This window comes from Rana temporaria, chromosome 7 (assembly GCF_905171775.1).
Source record: "Rana temporaria chromosome 7, aRanTem1.1, whole genome shotgun sequence".
Taxonomy (NCBI): Eukaryota; Metazoa; Chordata; class Amphibia; order Anura; family Ranidae; genus Rana; species Rana temporaria.
In genome coordinates, this window is record NC_053495.1 from 157119390 (window position 1) to 157141020 (window position 21631).

General features: G+C 42.1%; 1 protein-coding gene across 7 annotated transcripts in view; it reads left to right on the forward strand.

The window, feature by feature from the left end:
• CEP350 (centrosomal protein 350) overlaps nt 1-21137 on the forward strand; it is an 89040-nt gene extending 67903 nt beyond the window's left edge. For 6 of the 7 annotated variants that reach the window (XM_040360230.1, XM_040360232.1, XM_040360231.1 and 3 more), the window contains 9 exons: nt 2514-2661; nt 4462-4622; nt 5013-5140; nt 5238-5305; nt 5414-6666; nt 9285-9692; nt 10107-10253; nt 10345-10467; nt 19685-21137. In XM_040360230.1, the coding sequence (XP_040216164.1) occupies nt 2514-2661; nt 4462-4622; nt 5013-5140; nt 5238-5305; nt 5414-6666; nt 9285-9692; nt 10107-10253; nt 10345-10467; nt 19685-19849 (2601 nt within the window). In that variant the 3' untranslated portion in view covers nt 19850-21137. The remainder of the gene's footprint in view (nt 1-2513; nt 2662-4461; nt 4623-5012; nt 5141-5237; nt 5306-5413; nt 6667-9284; nt 9693-10106; nt 10254-10344; nt 10468-19684) is intronic. The other variant, XM_040360233.1, reaches the window with a different exon arrangement.
• Nucleotides 21138-21631: the final 494 nt, after the last annotated feature.

Below are 21631 nucleotides of genomic sequence, written 5' to 3' on the forward strand. Positions count from 1 at the left end.
AAAAGGGAAGGGAAAAGATGAGGAGCTGGAGGGAGGGAGAAGGAAAAACAGAAAGAAGAAGAAAAAAGGAAGGGGGAAAGGGGAGAAGGAAAAAGAGTGAAAAGAAGAAAAAGGGGGGGAAAAAATAGAAGAAATGGGAAAAAACGTAAGGAAAGCACTCACATGGGCCACATCTGTAAAGTATAGAAGAAGGGAAACAATATCTAACGAGTGGACATTGATGGTCAGACTTTGAGGCCAAGGAAGTAAGTTAAAAAATGTTTAATTCGATAGCATATAAATACAAAAAATACAGAAATAATACAAAAAATTGTTATTATTGGTAGCCACTGTATATTCCTCAGAAGTCGCCAACGCACGTTTCGCCGTGGGGCTTCTTCAGGACGAAGACGAGGAATGCATATTTAGCATAAAGACAGATTTGTGTATGACATATGGTCCTCAGTGGAAGCATCCATAAGGTATATATGATGCACAATAAATGACAACATTCGTCAGGATGCAGTTTTGGCAGGAATTTGCATGCGCAACACCTGGAATCTTTGGTAAGCCAATAGAGGTCAAAACGAAAAATCCATGGGTTGCAGGGCTAGAAAGTCCCTGACACACTGCACAGCTCAAAAAAGACTAATTAAAATGATCTTAGGTTTGCTGGGACAGCAGATCGTAGTCGGCATGTATAGCCTATGAAGCCAAATGTTCAGGTCAGTAATGCCGCTGATGAACATGCGCTGTATTTAAAACAGGAGGCCATGGAGCGGCGGAAGGTAAAGGTATCTGTGTCCCAGGGTGTACACGAGGCAACACCTCCGTGTTGCCTCGTGTACACCCTGGGACACAGATACCTTTACCTTCCGCCGCTCCATGGCCTCCTGTTTTAAATACAGCGCATGTTCATCAGCGGCATTACTGACCTGAACATTTGGCTTCATAGGCTATACATGCCGACTACGATCTGCTGTCCCAGCAAACCTAAGATCATTTTAATTAGTCTTTTTTGAGCTGTGCAGTGTGTCAGGGACTTTCTAGCCCTGCAACCCATGGATTTTTCGTTTTGACCTCTATTGGCTTACCAAAGATTCCAGGTGTTGCGCATGCAAATTCCTGCCAAAACTGCATCCTGACGAATGTTGTCATTTATTGTGCATCATATATACCTTATGGATGCTTCCACTGAGGACCATATGTCATACACAAATCTGTCTTTATGCTAAATATGCATTCCTCGTCTTCGTCCTGAAGAAGCCCCACGGCGAAACGTGCGTTGGCGACTTCTGAGGAATATACAGTGGCTACCAATAATAACAATTTTTTGTATTATTTCTGTATTTTTTGTATTTATATGCTATCGAATTAAACATTTTTTAACTTGCTTCCTTGGCCTCAAAGTCTGACCATCAATGTCCACTCGTTAGATATTGTTTCCCTTCGCCTTCACCATACAGTAAGAGGAGTCTGCCATGCATGTGGGCCAATAATAAAGACCACTTCCCAATGTGATCTCCTCTGTGGGTGTCCCGGTTCCCTCTTTATTAGGTGACATCCGGTGGTGGCTCCAGAACTCCAGGTGCAGGGGAGTGTACAGCGAGCAGTATAAGAAAATGATAAAAAAAAAAAGCTCCTCATAGAGTAAAAGCTTTAGTTGATTTATTGAAAAATTGCAGTATACATAAACTTTAAAAAAAAAACTGTCAGTATGACAGGACTGGACGTCATCCAATGAGCCATCAGCCCTACTCTTGTATAAGATGTGGACGCTGGATCATAACATGCCATGCGTTCCACTCTCTGGGTCAGAAGTGACTTGTGGGAGGGTCAGCCTGATGTGTTTCGTCATCCGTGTTTTCATTTTTTTGTGAAGTTAGAAGCTAATTGGCTACCGTGCACAGCTGCACCAGATTTTGCACTTTCTAGTTTTAGTAACTCAACCCCAGTGTGTAACCCCCACCCCTTACATCAAAGTCTCAGTTTCATTCACATCAACAGCCATCCCCCCTTTACACCAATCCACTTTCCAGTCACAGCAGGGCAGAGGGCGAGAGGCGCAGCAGGAGAGCTGACCAACTTTTCAAGTTAAGCAGGTGTTTGGTTGCTAGTATGTGGGGTAGTCCTAGCAACCAATCACCTACTTTTTAATTTCAAAAGCTGAGCAGCTCCTGCACTCCGTTCAGACCTGTCACATCTCCCACCATTGGCCCTGCTGTCAGAATGATGGAAATGGGGGCAGGGTGAGACACCTGAACATCCAGGCTGCTTAGTGGCGCAGCCACAGTCCAGATAAGAATATCACTTGATTCAGCATTAGACTATATGTTACACATGTGAACATACCTTTTAAAACAAAATAGATCTGTTGTAGAACAGTTTGCAATCCAATTGGACCTATAGCTTTATTTGGACTAATTATTTTTATTTACTGCTGATTTATATGACCTACAGCCTCTGCATCGCTTTTAAATGTAAACACAGAATGAACTTGCACACCGATAATGTTAATGTGTATGATTTTACAGTCTCCACCTAGGAGCAACAAGTCCACAACAGAATTAGAATCCAGCAAGGAGAGTACAAGATCTGGGAGACAGAAAGTGCACATTACATTGAGGCCTCAGCAGCTTTCTCACACTTGGTCTGAGGAATCCTTGTCTATGACACATTCAGGTAATATGCTTTTCTATTGTTTTATTCATTCTAAATGTTGCTATTGCTAATGGGGCTGATTGAGCTGTTATGCCTCACTACATACCTGTACCAACCATGCGCCAATGATCTGGTTAATCATATATTACAGGGTCCAGGACTTTTATTCATGAACCATGCGTTATAAGCAGGCTAACTTCAGGTTATTGGACATTGGCAAAAACTTGTTAAGCATCTACCCCACAAAAATCAGCCTAAGCCTAGTACTACGTCAATCTCTTCTTACCATAAGGGGTCTTTTTTATTTCTCCCAGGGGGCACCTCTAAGTCAGACAAGTGCATCCCTTTGGCGCAAGCCTTTGACCCCAAAAAAAAACCAAGCCCACCCAGAAGCCCTCTGTTGGCCTTCATTACAGCCTGGATTAGAGCTTCTAGGTCCAGTCTGTTGTTTTTTCAGGGGCTAAAAAAAATATTTCTATCCCTGTCCCATCCTTAATTCCTACTCTCTAATCTGCCAGACCTTTGTGCTACGCTGGATCAAGTTTTAAGACCGAAGAAATGGAAATCCTAGTTCCTGAGGCAGAAAACTTCAGAGGGTTTTTCTCAAATCTATTCACGGTTTCAAAACCAAAAGATGGCATTTGTCACCTTTTGGACTTTAAACCCTTAGTTAGAAATATCATCTGCATGTACAAACATTTTGCATGGAGTTTGCAAGATTTGTTATTTCTTCTCACAGAGCAGGGAAATTTCTGGAATCATTGGACATCCAAGATGCTCATCTTCATTCTCATATTTTCCACCCACCAACACTTTCTGTGCTTTGAGTCCAGGAGTCCAACACTTTCAATTTGTCGCCCACCCTCTCAGGCACTCTTCAACCTCAAGAGCTTTCACAATGTACTTGGGTTTTACACATTGTTAAAGACCTTTTATACAAGGCATGGCTAATTTTAATCCCCAACTTCGACTGTCGACCTAGGATCTTTTGGTTCTTTGCGGAACCTAACTTCGAACCCATCCAGGACATCCCATTAGTGGATCTCGCCAGTGGAGTGGTCTTTTTTTGTGGTGGCCATTACCTCCTTCCGGCATGTCTCAAGTTCTTGTAAAAGCCTTTTCTTATCCTTTGTAGTGATAAGTTGGTCCTGTAACCCAAACCCTCCTTCCCTCTCAAGGTGGTCTCTTCCTTTTCAACTCAATGAAGATGACTATCCTTTCTTCCCTCTGGCCTTTCTAAAGCACACCAAGGATATTTTGCTCCATTGTCTAGAGGTGTTCAGAGCAGTTTGAGTTAACCTAGCTGCAACATCTTCCTTCTGGAAGAGTCCCAGGAAGTGTCGCCCCACTTCCTCTTCCACCATAGCTAGCTGGATCAGGCAGCTTATTTCCAGGGCTTATATTCCGTCAAGGAAAGGGTTCCTTCCTTTAAAGCCTACTCCACCAGATCTGTTGATGTATATGGTTGCCCACTCCTCAGTTTATTTTTGGGGGATGTCCCATGGTCTATGACTACAAATCCTCTACTGTACAATTTAAGATAATGGAAGTTTTGACTTGCCTGTAAATATCATAAATTTGGAGTATATCACATTAACAGGTCCCATCCCTTAGCTCTGTTTTTCCTTATTGCTTGCTACAAAATTGGAGTCTTACAGAGTGGATGGGGTTTATGAGGGTGCATTTGGAGGGGTGTTCCCAGAAAAGCTTTTGCCAGTGTCCATTTACCTGAAGGTAGAGGCATATAACCCATCGTCTATATTGTATTGGCAAGTTTCTATTTGTAATTTGTTTATTACATAGTGTGTGTTCACTCCTCAGAAGCCACATCTGACCAAAGCGACATTGAAGGTCGTATCAGAGCGCTGAAGGAAGAATTAAGAAAACGTAAATCTATTGTGGAAAACCTGAAGAGGGAACAGAAAAGAAGACAGAAAGAAAGGTTGCGTGCTCAGGAAGCCATTTTACTTCAACAGCTTCAGGCAAGTTAATTTATAACAAATTAGCAAAGTTACAAGTCTTGTCTATATGCTTTAGTATCGATAGGAATTCACTATTTAATAATGTCCTATGTTCATCCTTTTAGGAAAGTATATTAGAATTCTCTTTATAGAAGGTTTTAGGAATGCATTCTTATATTTGAAAAACACACACGTATTTAACATAGATTGGTCACTGGGAAAATAGGGTTGTAGGTCTTTTTCATGTTAGAAATTATACAAATTCTCACAATGTACAATCAAATTTAAGCTTTATGCTATCGCTGTATAGTGAAAAAGAAAAGGAAGGCTACAAATTAAATTCCATCATTTTGTATATGTGACATATGAGCAGCTGTGTTGAGATTTGACATATGTTATCATTTTTTGTAGTCCTATGATGAGTACATTCAGAAGACACAAGCTGAACTGAGCGAAGAACAAACTACAACACCACCCAGTGTTAAGAGTGTGACTAAAGCTGACCAGGAGTTTACTGTGCAACCTGATTACCCACAAAGGTATTCCCTGATTCAACATCTTTATTATGAAGTCTGCGTTGACTAACCTGTGCTCCATCTTCTTGGAGGTAATTGATCATTTATTTTTATTTCTTAGAGCCGACAGTGCTCTTTCCTATAAAGCTGAGAGCGAAGACATAAAGGACATCAGTAACAGGTCTGAAGGTAAGATATAGGGATTATTACTGCTGAAAAATTCTGCCAAATGTATACTGGTAATAAGGGAAAAGTACTTAATTTTAAGTTACTTCAAGCAGTTAATTTGCCTTTCAGCAGAAAGCATCAAAGAAGAGAAACCTTTGGCCGGAAAGGAAGTTTTAACTGAGCGTATCCCTGATGAAACTAGACTTGTATTGGAGCCTTTCACAGTCAAAGAAGATGTCTCTGTTGCAACTTCCCCATCACTCCCAGTCAAGGATGCTTCATCAAGCTCTACCCATGACAGTCCTGTGTCCAGCATCCATTCAGAAATTCCGGAGGATGTGCTGGATGCGCAGAGCCATAGGTCCTTCTCACCTTTGCCAGCTCTGAGCCTTCATTTAGGGAGTGAGCTTCAAGATGAGTATGTCTCCCCACAAAAAGACCACTCCTACTCTGATGATTTTGAGTTATCTGTACCCTTAAAGCTGTCAGTTTCTGAAACGCCACGTGAAGAATTTGATATCTCATTGACAACACCAGGAAGGGAGCTACACAGTGAAGTTTTAGTTGAGCAAGAAGCAGATAAAGATGAACTGAAATCGACTAGTCCTCGCCTTCTGGACATCATCGAAGTCAAGCCTCCTTCACTAGAACACCTTTCCACCAGTGATGTAACTGACCCACTTTCAGGGTTTCAGCTTGGAGACAGAGTGTTAGTAAGTGGCGTACAGCCTGGCACACTACGTTTTAAAGGGGAGACCCTTTTTGCAGATGGTATATGGGCCGGGGTGGAGCTTGACAAATCTGAAGGCAACAATGATGGCTCCCTTGGAGGTAGTCGATATTTTGTATGCTCTCCTCTTCATGGACTCTTTGCTCCACCACACAAAATCACTCGGCTAGTAGAGGAAGAACTTGTTCCCCCCTCAGCAGAAAAATGCATTTTAACAGAAGATACAGAATTTTTAAATCGGGGTGACTTGGATGGCCACCTTCCTTTAGCTGAGGAATTTGAACAAAAAACCCCAGAAAAGACCCCTTTGCAAAGTGCAGAGTCTAGTGTTTCTGAGTTATGCTCCCCTTCTATACAAGAGGAACTGCAAGTGGACATTCCTGCTGATACTGCAGTCCTGGACGAGGAGCACAAGGATCCACAGGACTCTCTTTTAGAGGTCACTGTGAAACCTCATGAGGACCGCTTTAATAGAACACCAGAAGTGGGCACAATTTCAGATAGTCTTCTACAAGCATGCTTGACTGACACTGTTGCCTACCTCCAAAACATTCGCAAACAGCGGGCACAGAAAATTCAGGAGAGCAACCACGATTTCCACACTGTTCATGCTTCAGAAGAGATCCCAATACAAGATCTGCACCAAAAACTGGTGAGTAAATTATGGAATAATCGGATTAAAGCTGAAGTGCAGTCAGAATGAAAAATGCAAAAATCGGCACAAGGCATCGTTTAGTCAGATGTGTCTCTTGTGCTGTTGCCTCTTCTGTAAGGTGAAAGCCTCCTCCACGTCCCACTGTCTCTTCTGGTGCAGCGGGGGTTAATAGAGCTGTGGGAGCTGTCACTGGCTCTCATCAACTGTGCTTGACTATGTCTGCCCTGCTCCTCCATTCATAGAAGTCAGTACTACAGCTTCTATGAATGAACGAAGGATGGACGATTGAAAAGTCCACCCTCTCTATTCATAGATTAAATTTCAATGAAACTAGAGTATGAATGAAGGGGCTTGAACGAAAGAGCAGGTATAGTCTGGCACTCTTGATGAGAGCTTGTGACAGCTCCCTCAGGTAGGATAACCCCCGCCACACTGGTAGATTACAGTGGCAGGGGTGGCATAGATGGAGGAGGATGTCACCTAACATAGGAAATTCAAAAGACAGCACAATATATAGTGGGACTTTCAATGCCCTTCCAACGGGCAAATATGTGCTCGTTGGAGGGATATTGAAAGTGACACTTTATATGGTGCTGTCTTTTAAATGTGTTCATTCAGTTATGAGACCCTCTAATGACAATGGTAATAGCACCTAACAGAGGAGTCATTGGCACAAGGGACACGTCCTATTTGACTGTAGGTTATGTCTCTTGTGCCGATTGTTGTGTTTTTGTTTTTTTGCCTGCACTTGGGCTTTCAGGAAGCATTATTTAGCAATGAACACTTTGCTATGTTTGTTTTTTTTTTTTTTTTTTTTTACATAGGATTGCCACTTTATTGTACATAATGGCTATCATTGAACATATTCTATATGAATAATATTTTATTCTTCTATAGTATTTTAGGAGTAGGTCCCCGAGTTACGAACGGCCTCAAATGCCGGCCACTTGTGCTCCACGCGGGTCCTGTATACCTTTCGAGCACCTCCGGACACATCCCACACTGCCATACTACGCACCAGATAACATAACAAGCGCCCGGAACATTCCACATCCATGCAGAGGCGGCAGTTACACATTTACGAACACTTACGAATGCAATGTTCCGACCGGAAAATACACTTACAAATGCAGAGTTGTGACTTACGAACAACTTTGACTTACAAACAAACCTACAGTCCTTATTGTGTTCGTAACTCGGGGACCCCCTGTATCTAGTTTCTGGCCAGTAGTGTAGTTCTGGGGAAGGAATGTCTCAGCTCCCAATATTAGAAGGGGATTATGTCATCTTATCCCCTTTATTTTCTTTTTTTTTTCAACTATAAATTTTTTATTATATCAATAAAATAGTACATACATACAGCAAAAGCATAAATGACAGAGTTGCAGTACAAACAAAACAGCAGAGATATAATCAGATCTGTAAAGGCTGTGCTTGTAAACATGGTACGGGCCTTGATGACCTAGACCAGTCTACCCCAACTGGGTTCTAACTGTAGGACTGGAAGGACATCACGATAAGTAATGGTACAGCCTGTACTATAGAAAGAGTAAAAATAAATAAATAAAGATAAAAGTAAAATAAATACAAACAAAATATCCACTATAAACTAATAAAATATTCATTGCTCTACACCTGCATACTGCTTAATACTAAGCATAAATGTTTTCAAAAACTCAAGTAGAAATTAAATATTGCAATCTTTTAAATAGGCGGAGGCTCTATGATGTGTTAGCCATGTTTTCCATTTTTTCCTAAAAGAGGGGATTGTGTGGTTTTTATAAGCTAGCATCAGATCGAATTGAGCTTGGGTATTTACTCTATTTATAACCGTGGAAATATTAGGTGCTTCTGTGGATTTCCATAGTTTAGTAACAGTTAGTCTCGAGGCTATCAAGATTTGGGTCACGACAGTTCTATAAATGGTAGGGTATATCTCCAGGTCAATGCCCAGTAAAGCTGAGGCAGGTGTAAGCGTAAGCAGGTTGCCTGTGAAATCTGCTATGAAGGATGATATGGAGTTCCAAAAGCTTCTCAGTGATTTGCAACTCCAAAGAGTGTGTAGGAGGTTTCCAGTTTGTTCTTTGCACCTCCAACAAATGTCGGACATTGTAGGGTAGATTTTAGATAGCCTGTAGGGAGTTAGATACCATCTATTGGTAATTTTTTGGGCGTTATCCCAATGTTCGATGCATGAAGATGCATTTTTAATTGTCTGGAATGATTTTTTCCATTGATCCCAGGAAAAGGATACGTCTAAGTTTTTTTTCCCCATTTTATCATATGAGCGTTTTTTTCAACTGGCTGGGATGAAAGTATGTTATAGAAGTATGAAATACCTTTTTTAACGTAATCCCTTTGTTGGGATAAATAATCCCAGATTTTTGCTATGTTTTTTTTAAACCCTCCTACACACCATGGCATTTAAAGGGTAAAACAAGCTCTGACTTTGTCTGTAAACATGTTAGCTTAAACTGCAGCCTCTGGGCTGCTCTGTAGATGTGACCTGGGTGGCTATATCAATTCTATAAAGACTACACAAGATTTTGGGTATACCTGAATAATGTTTTGTGTCTAAAAAGATGTATCCATCAGATCTCTTTATCTCTTGCCAGGGTCCCTTCCACAATGCTTTTACTGAACAGAAAGTCACAGAGTTTGACCCAAGCCGCAGCATACTGTCTGTTCTCGGAGAAGATGCCGACTGGTTTGAGGAAGATTTTGGACTGAGTAGTCGTAGAAACCAACTCCTGGAACGTGCTCCTTCAGCCGGTACCGGAACAGAACAAAGTATGTTAGCACCTCGGTCTGAAGCACCTCCAAAGCCTGTTCAGCCAATTTCTCCCCCAGAGCTCATCATGGCGGTTCCTCACTCTGTGCTAGAGGTTGAGCAGCTGGTCCAGTCTGCAGTGGATGAATTGTGGACGTGGAAACAGCTAAGCCTGGACATTGCAGAGATCCGAAACAATTTCACACATCATGAGAATGAAGAGCAAAGCCCAGCCTACAGTGCCTATAAAGAAGTAAGTCATAGTTGTAACTGACCAACTCAATAATAAGCAATTAAATATTATCTTATGAACGCAATGGGGTTGATTTACTAAAGGCAAATACACTCTGCACTACAAGTGCACTGCAAGTGCACTCGCTGTAGATCTAAGGTCAAGATCTGAAATTAGGGGAAGCTCTGCTGCTTTTATCATCCAATCATCTGTAAGCTAAAATGCTGTTTTTTATTTTCCCCTACGGATCTGCAGCGACTGCACTTTCAAGTGCACTTGTAGTGCAAAGTGAATTTGCCTTTAGTAAATCAACCCCAATGTGTAGCTCAATTTACCACAAATAGCTACGTGATCACATATACTGTATAGGATGTGTTGCACATGCAGGGCCACTTTGCTTTTATTTTACGCTGCTGTATTTTTGGTTCTTTGCAGATGTTGTTTGACCTGACATTGCATATATTTGAAGAGATCTGCTCTCCTGACCCCCGCGGATCTCAACCACTATGGAAGAAACCCATATGCATGACTCTGTCATACTCCCGTCGGGTGAAGGATCCCAGTAACATGCAGGAAGTGAAGGTACTGTACTGCTTATAAAACGAACTTGTGTGGTTTTATACGCATTAGCATTATTTGAGAGCTGCATTTTTTTTTTCTTTCTCTTTTGCAGTCTTTCCTCACAAGCGAAGTTCTTAATCTACTAAGTTTAAAGAAGGAACAAAATCATAAAATGGACTGGCAGAGGATGATGAAGTTTGGCAGGAAGAAGAGGGACAGAGTGGATCATATATTGGTAAGGAACAAAATTCTTCATTGTGTCAGGGTCCATTGACACTTAAACGCTCCATTGCGGTGCATTATTGCACACACATTAAAGCATAAAGAATGGGCTGCCAATGCACCACAAAAGATGTAAAATACACGACCCCTTATTTTTAACAATGAACGGAGCACAACGCATAGTATATTCTGCTGCTGTGTGTTGGGCTGTACTGTACAATGCATTGGGTTACATTCATCATGAGTGGCACCATTTATAAAGTAGGTGTGTTGCTACGATGCACATGTGAATGGGTCTCAGTGATTTGTATGTACTTAATGCTGAACTCCAGGCAAAAGACTGAAGAGAAAATTTCCACTGAGAATGTGACAGCAGGAGCAGAAAAAGGGTTTCTTTATGTTGTAGTGATTGATTGCAGACATTGTTTTTATGCAAATAAAGGGCACCTATGTATTTTGTGCCTAAAAGCATGGTTTGGCTTACCTCCAGATTTTTAATTGCATTTACAATCATTTCACCTTCTGATTCTGTGAATAATGTCAGAGCTTTACAGCTATATACATAATCATTGTCAAGCCTATCACATGGGGAATGTTGTGAGAAGTTTGCTGTTTAAAGTGCATTGCTGGTTTAAAGGTTAAGTTCATCTTTACAGAAAATCTGTAAGGTGAACTTACGCTGGACCCCCTTATCACCCCCAACACACCACCCCCTGTCCTGTCCCGTCCCGCCCTGCTGACCTGCAGTCCCCGCAAGCACTTGCTGTGAGCCGTCGGGTCCCCGATTTACCGGTCCTGGGATTTTAAATCCCTGCGGTTTAATCTCCTATCCGTACCTCTCTGTATGTACAGATAGGAGGCATTCTAATTGGTTGGCACTGTCACATGGTCTTGTAATTACAAATACAAATAAATACCACCAAAAGAAAGCTTTTTCCGTCGAAAAATGTAATTTGGGTACAGTGTTGCATGACTGAGTTTTTAGCATTCAAAATGTGACAATGCTCAGATTTGAATATTTGCCCTGGGCAGGAAAAAATGTCCCAGTAGTTGTATTGCCCCCTCGCCTCCCTAAATACCTACTTACCTGAGTCCTGTATCTATCCATTGCTGTGTCCATCTGCAGCGGGATTGGTTCTGTCTTCCTACCCTTGCAAGCATAAAGACAGCAGTGGGAGCCGTTGGGAGGGATGGTGGGGGCAAGCAGGATTGTGTGCATCTGAGGAAATTTGCTTGGAATCTAGGAGCCAGCTAAAAAAGTTAGGAGCCAGAAAACGCACCCTGTCCCGACGACCTTGCGCGCAGAAGCGAACACATACGTGAGCAGCGCCCGCATATGTAAACTGTGTTCAAACCACACATGTGAGGTATCGCCGCGATTGGTAGAGCGAGAGCAATAATTCTAGCCCTAGACCTCCTCTGTAACTCAAAACATGCAACCTGTAGATTTTTTTAAACGTCGCCTATGAAGATTTTAAAGGGTAAAAGTTTGTCGGCATTCCACAAGCGGACGCAATTTTCAAGCGTGACATGTTGAGTATGAATTTACTCGGCGTAACATTATCTTTCATAATATAAAAAAAAAATGGGGATAACTTTACTGTTTTATTTTTTTATTAAAAAAAGTGTAATTTTTTCCCAAAAAAGTGCGCTTGTAAGACTGCTGCGCAAATACGGCGTGACAGAAAGTATTGCAATAATCGCCATTTTATTCTCTAGGGTGTTAGGATAAAAAAATATATATAATGTTTGGGGCTTCTAATTAGAGAAGATGGCAGTGAAAATAGTGAAAAATTACATTTACAAATTTACATATATATAGAATTGCTGTTTAACTTGTAATGCTTAACTTGTAATACCAACGGCCACCACCAGATGGCGCCAGCTCACACATCTGGTGGTAATAATTTGTAATACCAACGGCTCACCACCAGATGGCGCCAGCTCACAAAAAAATTTTTTAGGCCCACCTTCCAAGCCAAGTCGCCAGGACACTATTTCTAGTCGCCAAGGGGAGCGAGATTTGTCGAGCCCTGGCTTTAATGATATAGTGCTTGAAATCATAAGCTCAACTTCTGTGTTAATACCAAATTACGCAAGTTAATAACTTCAACACAGCATATAGCATCATTACAGGAATACCATGACGAAATAGGGGGTTGGGCTGATACATAGCAGATGGGGTTTAATATTGAAAAATGTAAAGTTATCCACTTGGGTGACAAAAATACACATGCAAAATTTACATTAGGAAGGCCTTACCTGAAAGAATCGGTGATGGAAAAGGATATAGGGGTGCGTGTAGATGCCAAACTAGGCATCAGCTTGCAAGTGCCAAGCTGCATCTAACAGAGCTGGCTAAATATGGTTGTGAATTAAAAAAAAAAAAAAAGGGCATACATTCGAGAGATAAATCAATAATTCTTCCCCTTTACAAAGCACTGGAGCAGCCTCATCTTGAATATGCCGTTTAGTTATGGTCCCCAATCTTCAGGAAAGATTGTGTTGAATTAGGAAGAGTTTGGAGAAGGGCAACAAAATTTTAAAAAGGGGATGCATGAGCTCTGCTATAAGGATTGATTACAGTTATTGACTCTAGGGAAAAGGCACTTGAGGGGGATATGATTACAATGTACAAACATATCAGAAGTGACTTTAATAACATACTGTTTACTCTAAGGAACCTGAATAGGACACACAGCTAGGATTTGAGGTTAAAGGACAGGAGGTTTAAAAGAGAAGTAGATGGATGCAGCACTGATCCAGGCTTCAGATGCCCCTTTGCTGGCTTTATCTCGAGAACCGTGTGATCAAGCACCACTGATCACTCGGTTTTCCCTTCCGCTCTGTGCAGTGGTGACTGTCAGTCGTCGGCTCTCTGCTCTGCCCCTCCAGCGTACACAGGTGTGACTGGCTCAGTCTTCCAGGGACATGCTGAGAGGCTGAGCCAGCTGCCAGCATTTTTTTAATTATTTAACAATTACAATATTCGTGGGCAGGCATTTTCACTGAACTACACGAATCATATCATTCATCCCTTCTGGCACTTTCCAAAAGTCGCAATAGAAAGTCCAAAATTTATGAACATTTATTTTGTGCTTGAAAAATAAACATCAGTGTTGGTATTCCTGCCGTCCACCACCAGTGAATATGCAAAGCCTCTTGCCAGAATATATTGACCCTCTGCAAGGTCAAATAGTCCTTGTTTATCAAAGGTTTTCAAGACACATATTTAAAAATCAAAGATAACAGCCTCATGGTGTAGTAATAAAAATAAAGTGTGTAAACTCATGATGATGGTAGAGAGATGCATATCGATAATCCACAACAAGAAGACCACGGTCCTCAGCGTGATAACTTTGCACATCCTGTAACTCTGCCCTTCTAGTTTTGTCATATGATGATGTCATCAGGGGCTTTTCTTTTTTTGAGCAAAAACATGCATGGGAGTTGGATGCCTGTAGACCGATATTGCGGAGGGAGAACCTGGTATAAGTGGCCCAGCTGAACCCAGTGTGAGTGGAGGAGGTCTGGTGAATGCTGTGGAGCCCACGGTTGTACACGTGTTCTGAAAATCTTTGCTAAGACTCGGTTCATACTACTGCGACATAACTCGTGTGACTTAAGGGGCAACTTTGCCAGGGGAATGGAGTACTACTTTTAATGCTACTTTGTCTTGTGAAGGTAAGCAGAGATGACAACATACAAGGCATGCCATGCACTGCCTGGGTAACCTTCCCATAATGTCAAATCCAAATCGCATCAGTATAGATTAGGATGTGACTTGGCGGCGACTTTCATTAAAGTTTATGGGCACTAGTCGGAAAGAGGTCACCTTGAAGTAGTACAGGAGCTTTTTCTAAAGTTGGAACAACTTCAGTAGTGCTAATTAAGTCCATTTTGATTAACCACTTCCCGCCCGGCCTATGGCCGATTTACGTCCGGGAAGTGGTTATGAAATCCTGACAGGACGTTCTAGAACGTCCTGCAGGATTTCATGCCGCGCGCGCCCGTGGGGGCGCGCATCGCGGCGATCGGTGATGCGGGGTGTCAGTCTGACACCCTGCATCTCCGATCTCGGTAAAGAGCCTCCGGCGGAGACTCTTTACCACGTGATCAGCCGTGTCCAACCACGGCTGATCACGATGTAAACAGGAAGAGCCGTCGATGGCTCTTCCTCACTCGCGTCTGACAGACGCGAGTAGAGGATAGCCGATCGGCGGCTCTCCCGACAGGGGGGGTTAGCGCTGATTGTTTATCAGCGCAGCCCCCCCTCGGATCGCCACACTGGACCACCAGGGATGCCCACCCTAGAGCACCAGGGTGGGCAAAAAAAAAAAAAATGCCAGAAAAAAAAAAAAGTCTAAAAAATAAATAAAAAAAAAAGCACAAATGGGCACTGACTGGCAACCTGGCAAAAATCAGTGCTGCCACCCCAGTGTCCATCAGCGCCACCCCAGTGTCCATCAGCGCCACCCCAGTGTCCATCAGTGCCACCCCACAGTGCCCATCCATGCCCAGTGCCCACCTATCAGTGCCCATCTGTGCCACCCATAAGTATCCATCAGTGCCGCCCATGAGTGCCCATCTGTGCCTCCTATGAGTGCCCATCAGTGCCGCCTATGTGTGCCCATCAGTGCCGCCTATGTGTGCCCATCAGTGCCGCCTATGTGTGCCCATCAGTGCCGCCTATGTGTGCCCATCAGTGCCGCCTATGTGTGCCCATCAGTGTCGCATACCAGCGCCGCCAATCAGTGCCACCTCATCTGTGCCCGTCAGTACTACCTCATCGATGTCCATCAGTGCCATCTCATCGGTGCCCATTAGTGCCGCCATATCAGTGCCCGTAATTGAAAGAGAAAACTTATTTACAAAAAAATTAACAGAAAAAAATAAAAACGTAATTTTTTTTCCAAATTTTCAGCCTTTTTTTAGTTGTTGCGCAAAAAAAAAAAATCGCAGAGGTGATCGAATACCACCAAAAGAAAGCTCTATTTGTGGGGAAAAAAGGACGCCAATTTTGTTTGGGTACAGTGTAGCATGACCGCGCAATTGCCATTCAAAGTGCGACAGTGCTGAAAGCTGAAAATTGGCTTGGGCGGGAAGCTGCGTAAGTACCTGGTATGGAAGTGGTTAACTAACCTGGGACATGTCATGCGACTTGTGTTCTCACAAGTCGGATTCCAAGTTGTAGCAGTGTGAACCGATCCTAAAGCAAAGAGTCAATATATTCTGGTAAGATGCTTTGCATATTCACTGGTTGTGGACGGCTGGAATACCAACACTGAAAATGTTTTTTCTAGCACAATGGAAGTGTTCACAAATTTTGGTCTTTCTTTTGTGACTTTTGGAAATTTTACAAATATTTTTTGTTTATTTGTACTTTGAGCGCTGCACATTATTTATTCATTTGTTGTCAACACATTGTGTAAGCTGCTATTGACTTTAAAAGTTTTTTTTTTTTTTTTTTTTTTTTTTTTTATCTATAATACTGTTTTTACATTACTAGAAGAAAGCTTTGTTTGCCAAAAATATATATATATATTTTGTTATCCTAAATTGTAATTGCTCTATAAACCGATCCATAGTAGAAATGTAAATCTTGCTCCAGGCCATAAGGTGTATACGGATGCACGGTGCTGTTTACTCCTGTTTCTTCCTGTTAGTGGGGGCAGCATTTTTTTTTTTTTTTTTTTACAAATTTACTATTGCACATAGTGGATATGTGTGTCTGACATTTTGCACATTTAAATATGTAGGTGTTCAAGGATTATTGTACTTGTTGGAACATGTATGAAAACATTATAAAATATATTTAGATCCAGGGTAGGGAGTAGCCACTCTTTTTATACAATCAGTACCTTTTTTAATATCCCCCTCTGTGATGCACTTTTTTAAAATTCACAATCCTCAAATTTTATTTTTAAAATTTTACGCAGGCATTTTGCTTTTAACGGGATTACCTCTGTTTTTTTTTTTCCCTTTAAAACAAATTTCAGTGGATAATGTGAACTTTGCTGTTAGCCATCATAAAATGTTAAAAAAGGTGGGGTAGGTAATTATTACTATTTGTTGGTTAGTGAGCACATTAGTCACATTAGTCTGTAGCTGTTTGGAAACATGTGAGACATTCTAAAAGTGGTGCATTAGCATCAGTGAGGATTTAAATATTGTTTTGCCAGGGCAGGTCGCTGAATCACATCTAACTTTTCTGTAACCTTGCACACGGCAGTTGTTACCCTATAGCTAGGGCTGGGAAAAAAATCTATTTTGATTTAAAAATCGAGTTAGTAGGTCACTTTTTTTTTATTTTATTTTTTTATTATTATTTTTCCCCAGCACTAGGAATCCTCCTATTACTGGGTGCAGACCCTCCTGTCTTGATTGACTTCTCCCCTGCACACCCCGGAGAGGCTGTCAGCCACAAGGCCGGTCGTCGCGGACTAGGCCGAAGCTGAGGCGTCTCCTAAACAATCCTGCCCGCAGCTTCTTAGAACCGGCGCTAGAGTCCTCCGGCTACTGCGTGCAGATCCTCACAACTGACCCTCCTGCCTTGGTGGCCTCTCCGGGGTGTGCAGGGGAGATGTCAATCCGCCGCGATCCTGGGAAAAGGCAGCGGCCTCGCCTAAAAACTCCTGCCCGCAGCTCATCTGGACCGGCGCAGTGTCCATCAAAAAAATAAATCGATTTGAATCATAAATTGAGGTTTTTATAAAAAATAAAAAAAATCACCCAGCTCTACCTACAGCCCTATTCCACTTCATGGACCTCTTTTGCATTAGAGAAATTGCTCTGTTTTGAAAATCTAAATAAAAAATAAAAAATCTGCCTTTTTAAGTCAGGGTAAACTGTATAGCAATCTTATGCATTTCTTTACATATAAAATACCTGGTTGATCCTGCCTCTTCCTGTTGGTAAAATGACCCAGCGATTTATTGCCGTCAATCCATGACAGCGCAGTCAGTTTAGATCTTTCGGCATCTTTGTACCGATCACCTCCCTGCCCCTAACAAAGTGTTTCTGCCTCAGGAAAATGTTCTTCCGCAGGCTCAGAACTTCTGGATGACTGCAAACCCCTCAGTAAGGACGGCATCCATGAGGGTTCTGTGGACCATAGTGGCCTCATTAATTGCCATGTCAAGGTCCATCTACCATTGAGTACTTATATCTCTAATAACCTATGTCGTCTAATGTCTCGTCTAAAAGAAACCTTGCAGACTTGGTCTAAGCTGCCCCTCAACCTCCTGGGCCGAATGAACATATTCAAAATGATATATCTTCCTAGGTTCCTATATTTGTTGTGGCATGTGCAAATTTATGTCCCAACAAAAAAAAACTATTTAAAGGGGTTGTAAAGGAAAAAAAAAATTCCCCTAAATAGCTTCCTTTACCTTAGTGCAGTTCTCCTTCACTTACCTCATCGTTCCATTTTTGCTTTTAAATGTCCTTATTTCTTCTGAGAAATTCTCACTTCCTGTTCTTCTGTCTGTAACTCCACACAGTAATGCAAGGCTTTCTCCCTGGTGTGGAGAAAGCCTCTTGAGGGGGCAAGCAGGAGTGTCAGGACGCCCACTAACACACAGCTCCTTTCTCTATCTGCAAAGTAGAGAGTGTCTTGACTTGCCTGCTCGCCCCCTCCCCCCTCAAGAGGCTTTCTCCACACCAGGGAGAAAGTGTTGCATTACTGTGTGGAGTTACAGACAGAAGAACAGGAAGTGAGGATTTCTCAGAAGAAATAAGGACATTTAAAAGCAAAATCGAAAGATGAGGTAAGTGAAGGAGGACTGCACTAAGGTAAAGGAAGCTATTTAGGGAAAACATTTTTTTTTCCTTTACAACCCCTTTAAGGAAATTCATCACTCTCCTCATTTCTTTGGGGTACTAAGCCGCCTAGGGTATCCCTCGACACATTATTCCTACCTATCCTGGCCAGAGGCTTGGCTCTCCCAAATTTACAGTATTATTATTTGGTGGCTTAGTTAACCCATATACATTGGTGGTTCTTTCCACGATTGGATATTACTTCAGTGGTGACCCAGGCAGCTCTGGTATACTCCTTTTTGAAGCACTTATCTATGTATTATATAGGAACGGCCCATACCCTACAAGGGGAGCGTACATTCTCAAACTGTCTTCCAGAATATTCCACATATGTAAAAGAACAAAAGGCAGTGGCAAATGGTCAGCTTCTGGTGGACTGAGTGTCTTACACACGGGCCGAATGTCGTCCGGGTTTTATTGAACCGGCCAGTGTCGCCCAACATTCGGCCCGTGTGTACGAGGCTTTAGAGTGCACCAGATTGCGTATAAGATTTGTATCTGCCTGTATCTGGTTAGCCAGCTAGATTAGAGTGGCGTCTTCCTCTAGTGGTGGCCAGAGGTTGTGAAGGCTCTGAAAGGGCTTTCAGTAATACCAGTGGTATTTTCATACCAGCGTTTTGTACATTGCATATCCTTGCTAGCTTCTAAAACTTGAGCTCTCTTGCCAGTCTTGTTATTTCAGTGGATTTAGTACTTTGTTGCAGACCTGGACCAAGTATGGTGATCAGGCATTCTGAATTTACTGGCTGCATGCTTGTTACTGGCCAGCATCTCAAAGTATTAAAGAGGAAGTAAACCCTCTTAAAAAAAATAAAAATAAAATAAAAAACCTGCAAGAGAAAGGCATAATGAGCTAGTATGCATAGCATTCTAGCTCATGATGTGGTACTTACCTGAAATCGAAGCCCCCGAAGTGCTCCTCGTTCCCCTCCGGCGCCATGTCCCCTCGGAGCTTCTTCCTGGTAGCTGCTCCGGTGCTGTGATTGGTCGGAGCAGTGAAGACTTTGTGCAGGATCGGCATGATCCCATTCATTATGCCGGGCTGCGCCTTTGTCTATGGCGTGCAAGCATCATATAGATAGGTGCATTTTTCTCTGCAAATATCTCCTTAACCGTGTGGGTTAAGGAGATATTTCTTGCACCTACAGGTAAGCCTTAATCTAGGCTTACTGTAGGTGCAAGTTGTCAAAGTGGGTTTACAACCACTTTAATGTAAGATAGCCAGGCAGCTAGCAATCTCAAAGGAAGGTCATCAATGGCGGCCTATGCATTCTTCTGATTACAGGTTTCCTTTTAGGATTGAACTTGATATGGTTAGGGTGTTTGGTATACAAATTGTACCTGTGATTCTGTCTGCAAATGTGCAAATTAGCGTTTATATTAACTTTTTTTTTAATTTCTGTCAAAAGGTGCAAGAGTTGCATGAGGAGGAGGCACAATGGGTGAACTACGATGAAGATGAACTGTTTGTAAAGATGCAACTGGCTGATGGAATATTCGAGGCCTTAATCCGGGACACTATACAAGTCTTGCAGCACATACAGAGCAGGAAGAACGACTCGCCCACAGTGTGATTTGTTCACGCCATCTCTTGCTGGTTACAAGATTTCCTATGGGAGAGCTTTCCATGCATGAATAGGAGACACGGGTCTGTGCTGTTCCTGAAGCAAGGATGAGCCAGACCCTCGGTGAGGACAATGTTCTCTGATTAGAGAATGATGAGTTATAAGGAGTGATACTGATTCTCCTCTTTAAACTTTTAATCTTAGACTTTTTTTTTTCCTTCATTTTGATGCAAGGAAACACAATTTACTATTAGCCTGGACTTGTTTTTAAATTATTTTATAAATTCTCTGTTATCCAAAATAGAAGAGACTCCCCAAGTCTCTTGCAATGCCACTTTACACGGTTCAGAGGTAATTTACAGTGCAAGTATAAAGTTCAGTGCAGGCTTCTGCAATTAAGCTGCTGCTGCTGACTGAAACGTCTGAAGGTTGAGTAGCAGCGTTGGTGTTGAAGGTTCTCCATTCCTTCTAATTTGCGTGTGATACTGGTAACCAGTTAAACTTAGGTTGAGCTTTTGTGAGGCATGGGTGTGTACAGCTGCCTCATCAAGTGTCCTTAACTTCTTGCAATACTTGAAATGCTGGGTGTACAGTAGCGTCTATGGGCGATCAGCCGTCTCCGGCTTCCGAGGTTTGGCATGAGAACTTGAGATTATTTTTTTCCTTCTCTGTATATACCTTTAATTATCATTAGAAGGGCGTATTCACGAAGGATCACAATGAAAAATTGCTTTAGCATTAATTATGCACATTCATAAGCGCAGACAAAGTCTGGTTTCTTTCTGTGCTGTCGATTTAACACTATACACAGTAGAGGTTCTCAACACTTGGTGTTTCATGCTGCGTTCAAGTGTGTATCACATTTAGCGCTTACCACCTCCCTGCATAAACCGTATAGTGCATTTTAAGAGCAGGTCTTCAGGTCCAACTAGTCACAGGTTTTGTCCAGCTGCCTTTTATGCTTTCACTGTGTTTAAACCAAACTACCTGGTGAAGCTCTTCTGGCCTTATTTCATCAAATGCTGCTATGAGTGTTTTTTGTTTTTTTCCTGTATGACCAGCAGATGGCGCAGTGGTTGCACAAAGCAAAATCGCTCTGGTCTAATAGGCTCCTGGTAGTGGTCACCTGGTGGGCATTTGTAAACTATTGGAGTCTAGCCATGTCATTCAGGTCATGCGAAGCACTCCACAGGGGACACCAAGTGAGTCATTAATTGCGCTGTATGAAATATGTTGGAGAACAGCCATGGAACTTGGCTAACTTGTTTGACAGTATTAAGTCCTTCTTTATCGTAAAGGCAAAAAAACCTTAAGGGTATAATTAACTTAAATGATTACACTAACTCTCAAATGCAATGTGTGGCAAGTTATGTTTTTAGTAGTCATCTAGAAGGTGTATCCTTCATCTGTACACAAGGGACGCAGACAATTATTAATCTCTATTGATATTTATTTTGTCTCTACTAGAAACTAGGAATATCGGTGTAGCAGGCTGTGCCTTAAATCACCCTGATCTTTCTAGATAATATGAAATGTTTTGTCTTCAGTCTCAACAGTGAGTCCAGCCCTTCAGAATGATTGCATCCACTGTGCCATGGAGACAGATTCACTGTTAGTTAAAGGGCCACTCAACTTCAATGAAAAGGTGTCCATTTTTAAATATTCTAACGATTAATGTCCTGCTTAGGAGTAAGTACCACAGGATGGTTGCTGTCACCTTTATTAGCTAGAAAAGCCACATCTGTGGGCCTCTCTGAACTTGGCATCATTTTGTTACTGCAGTCATATGGA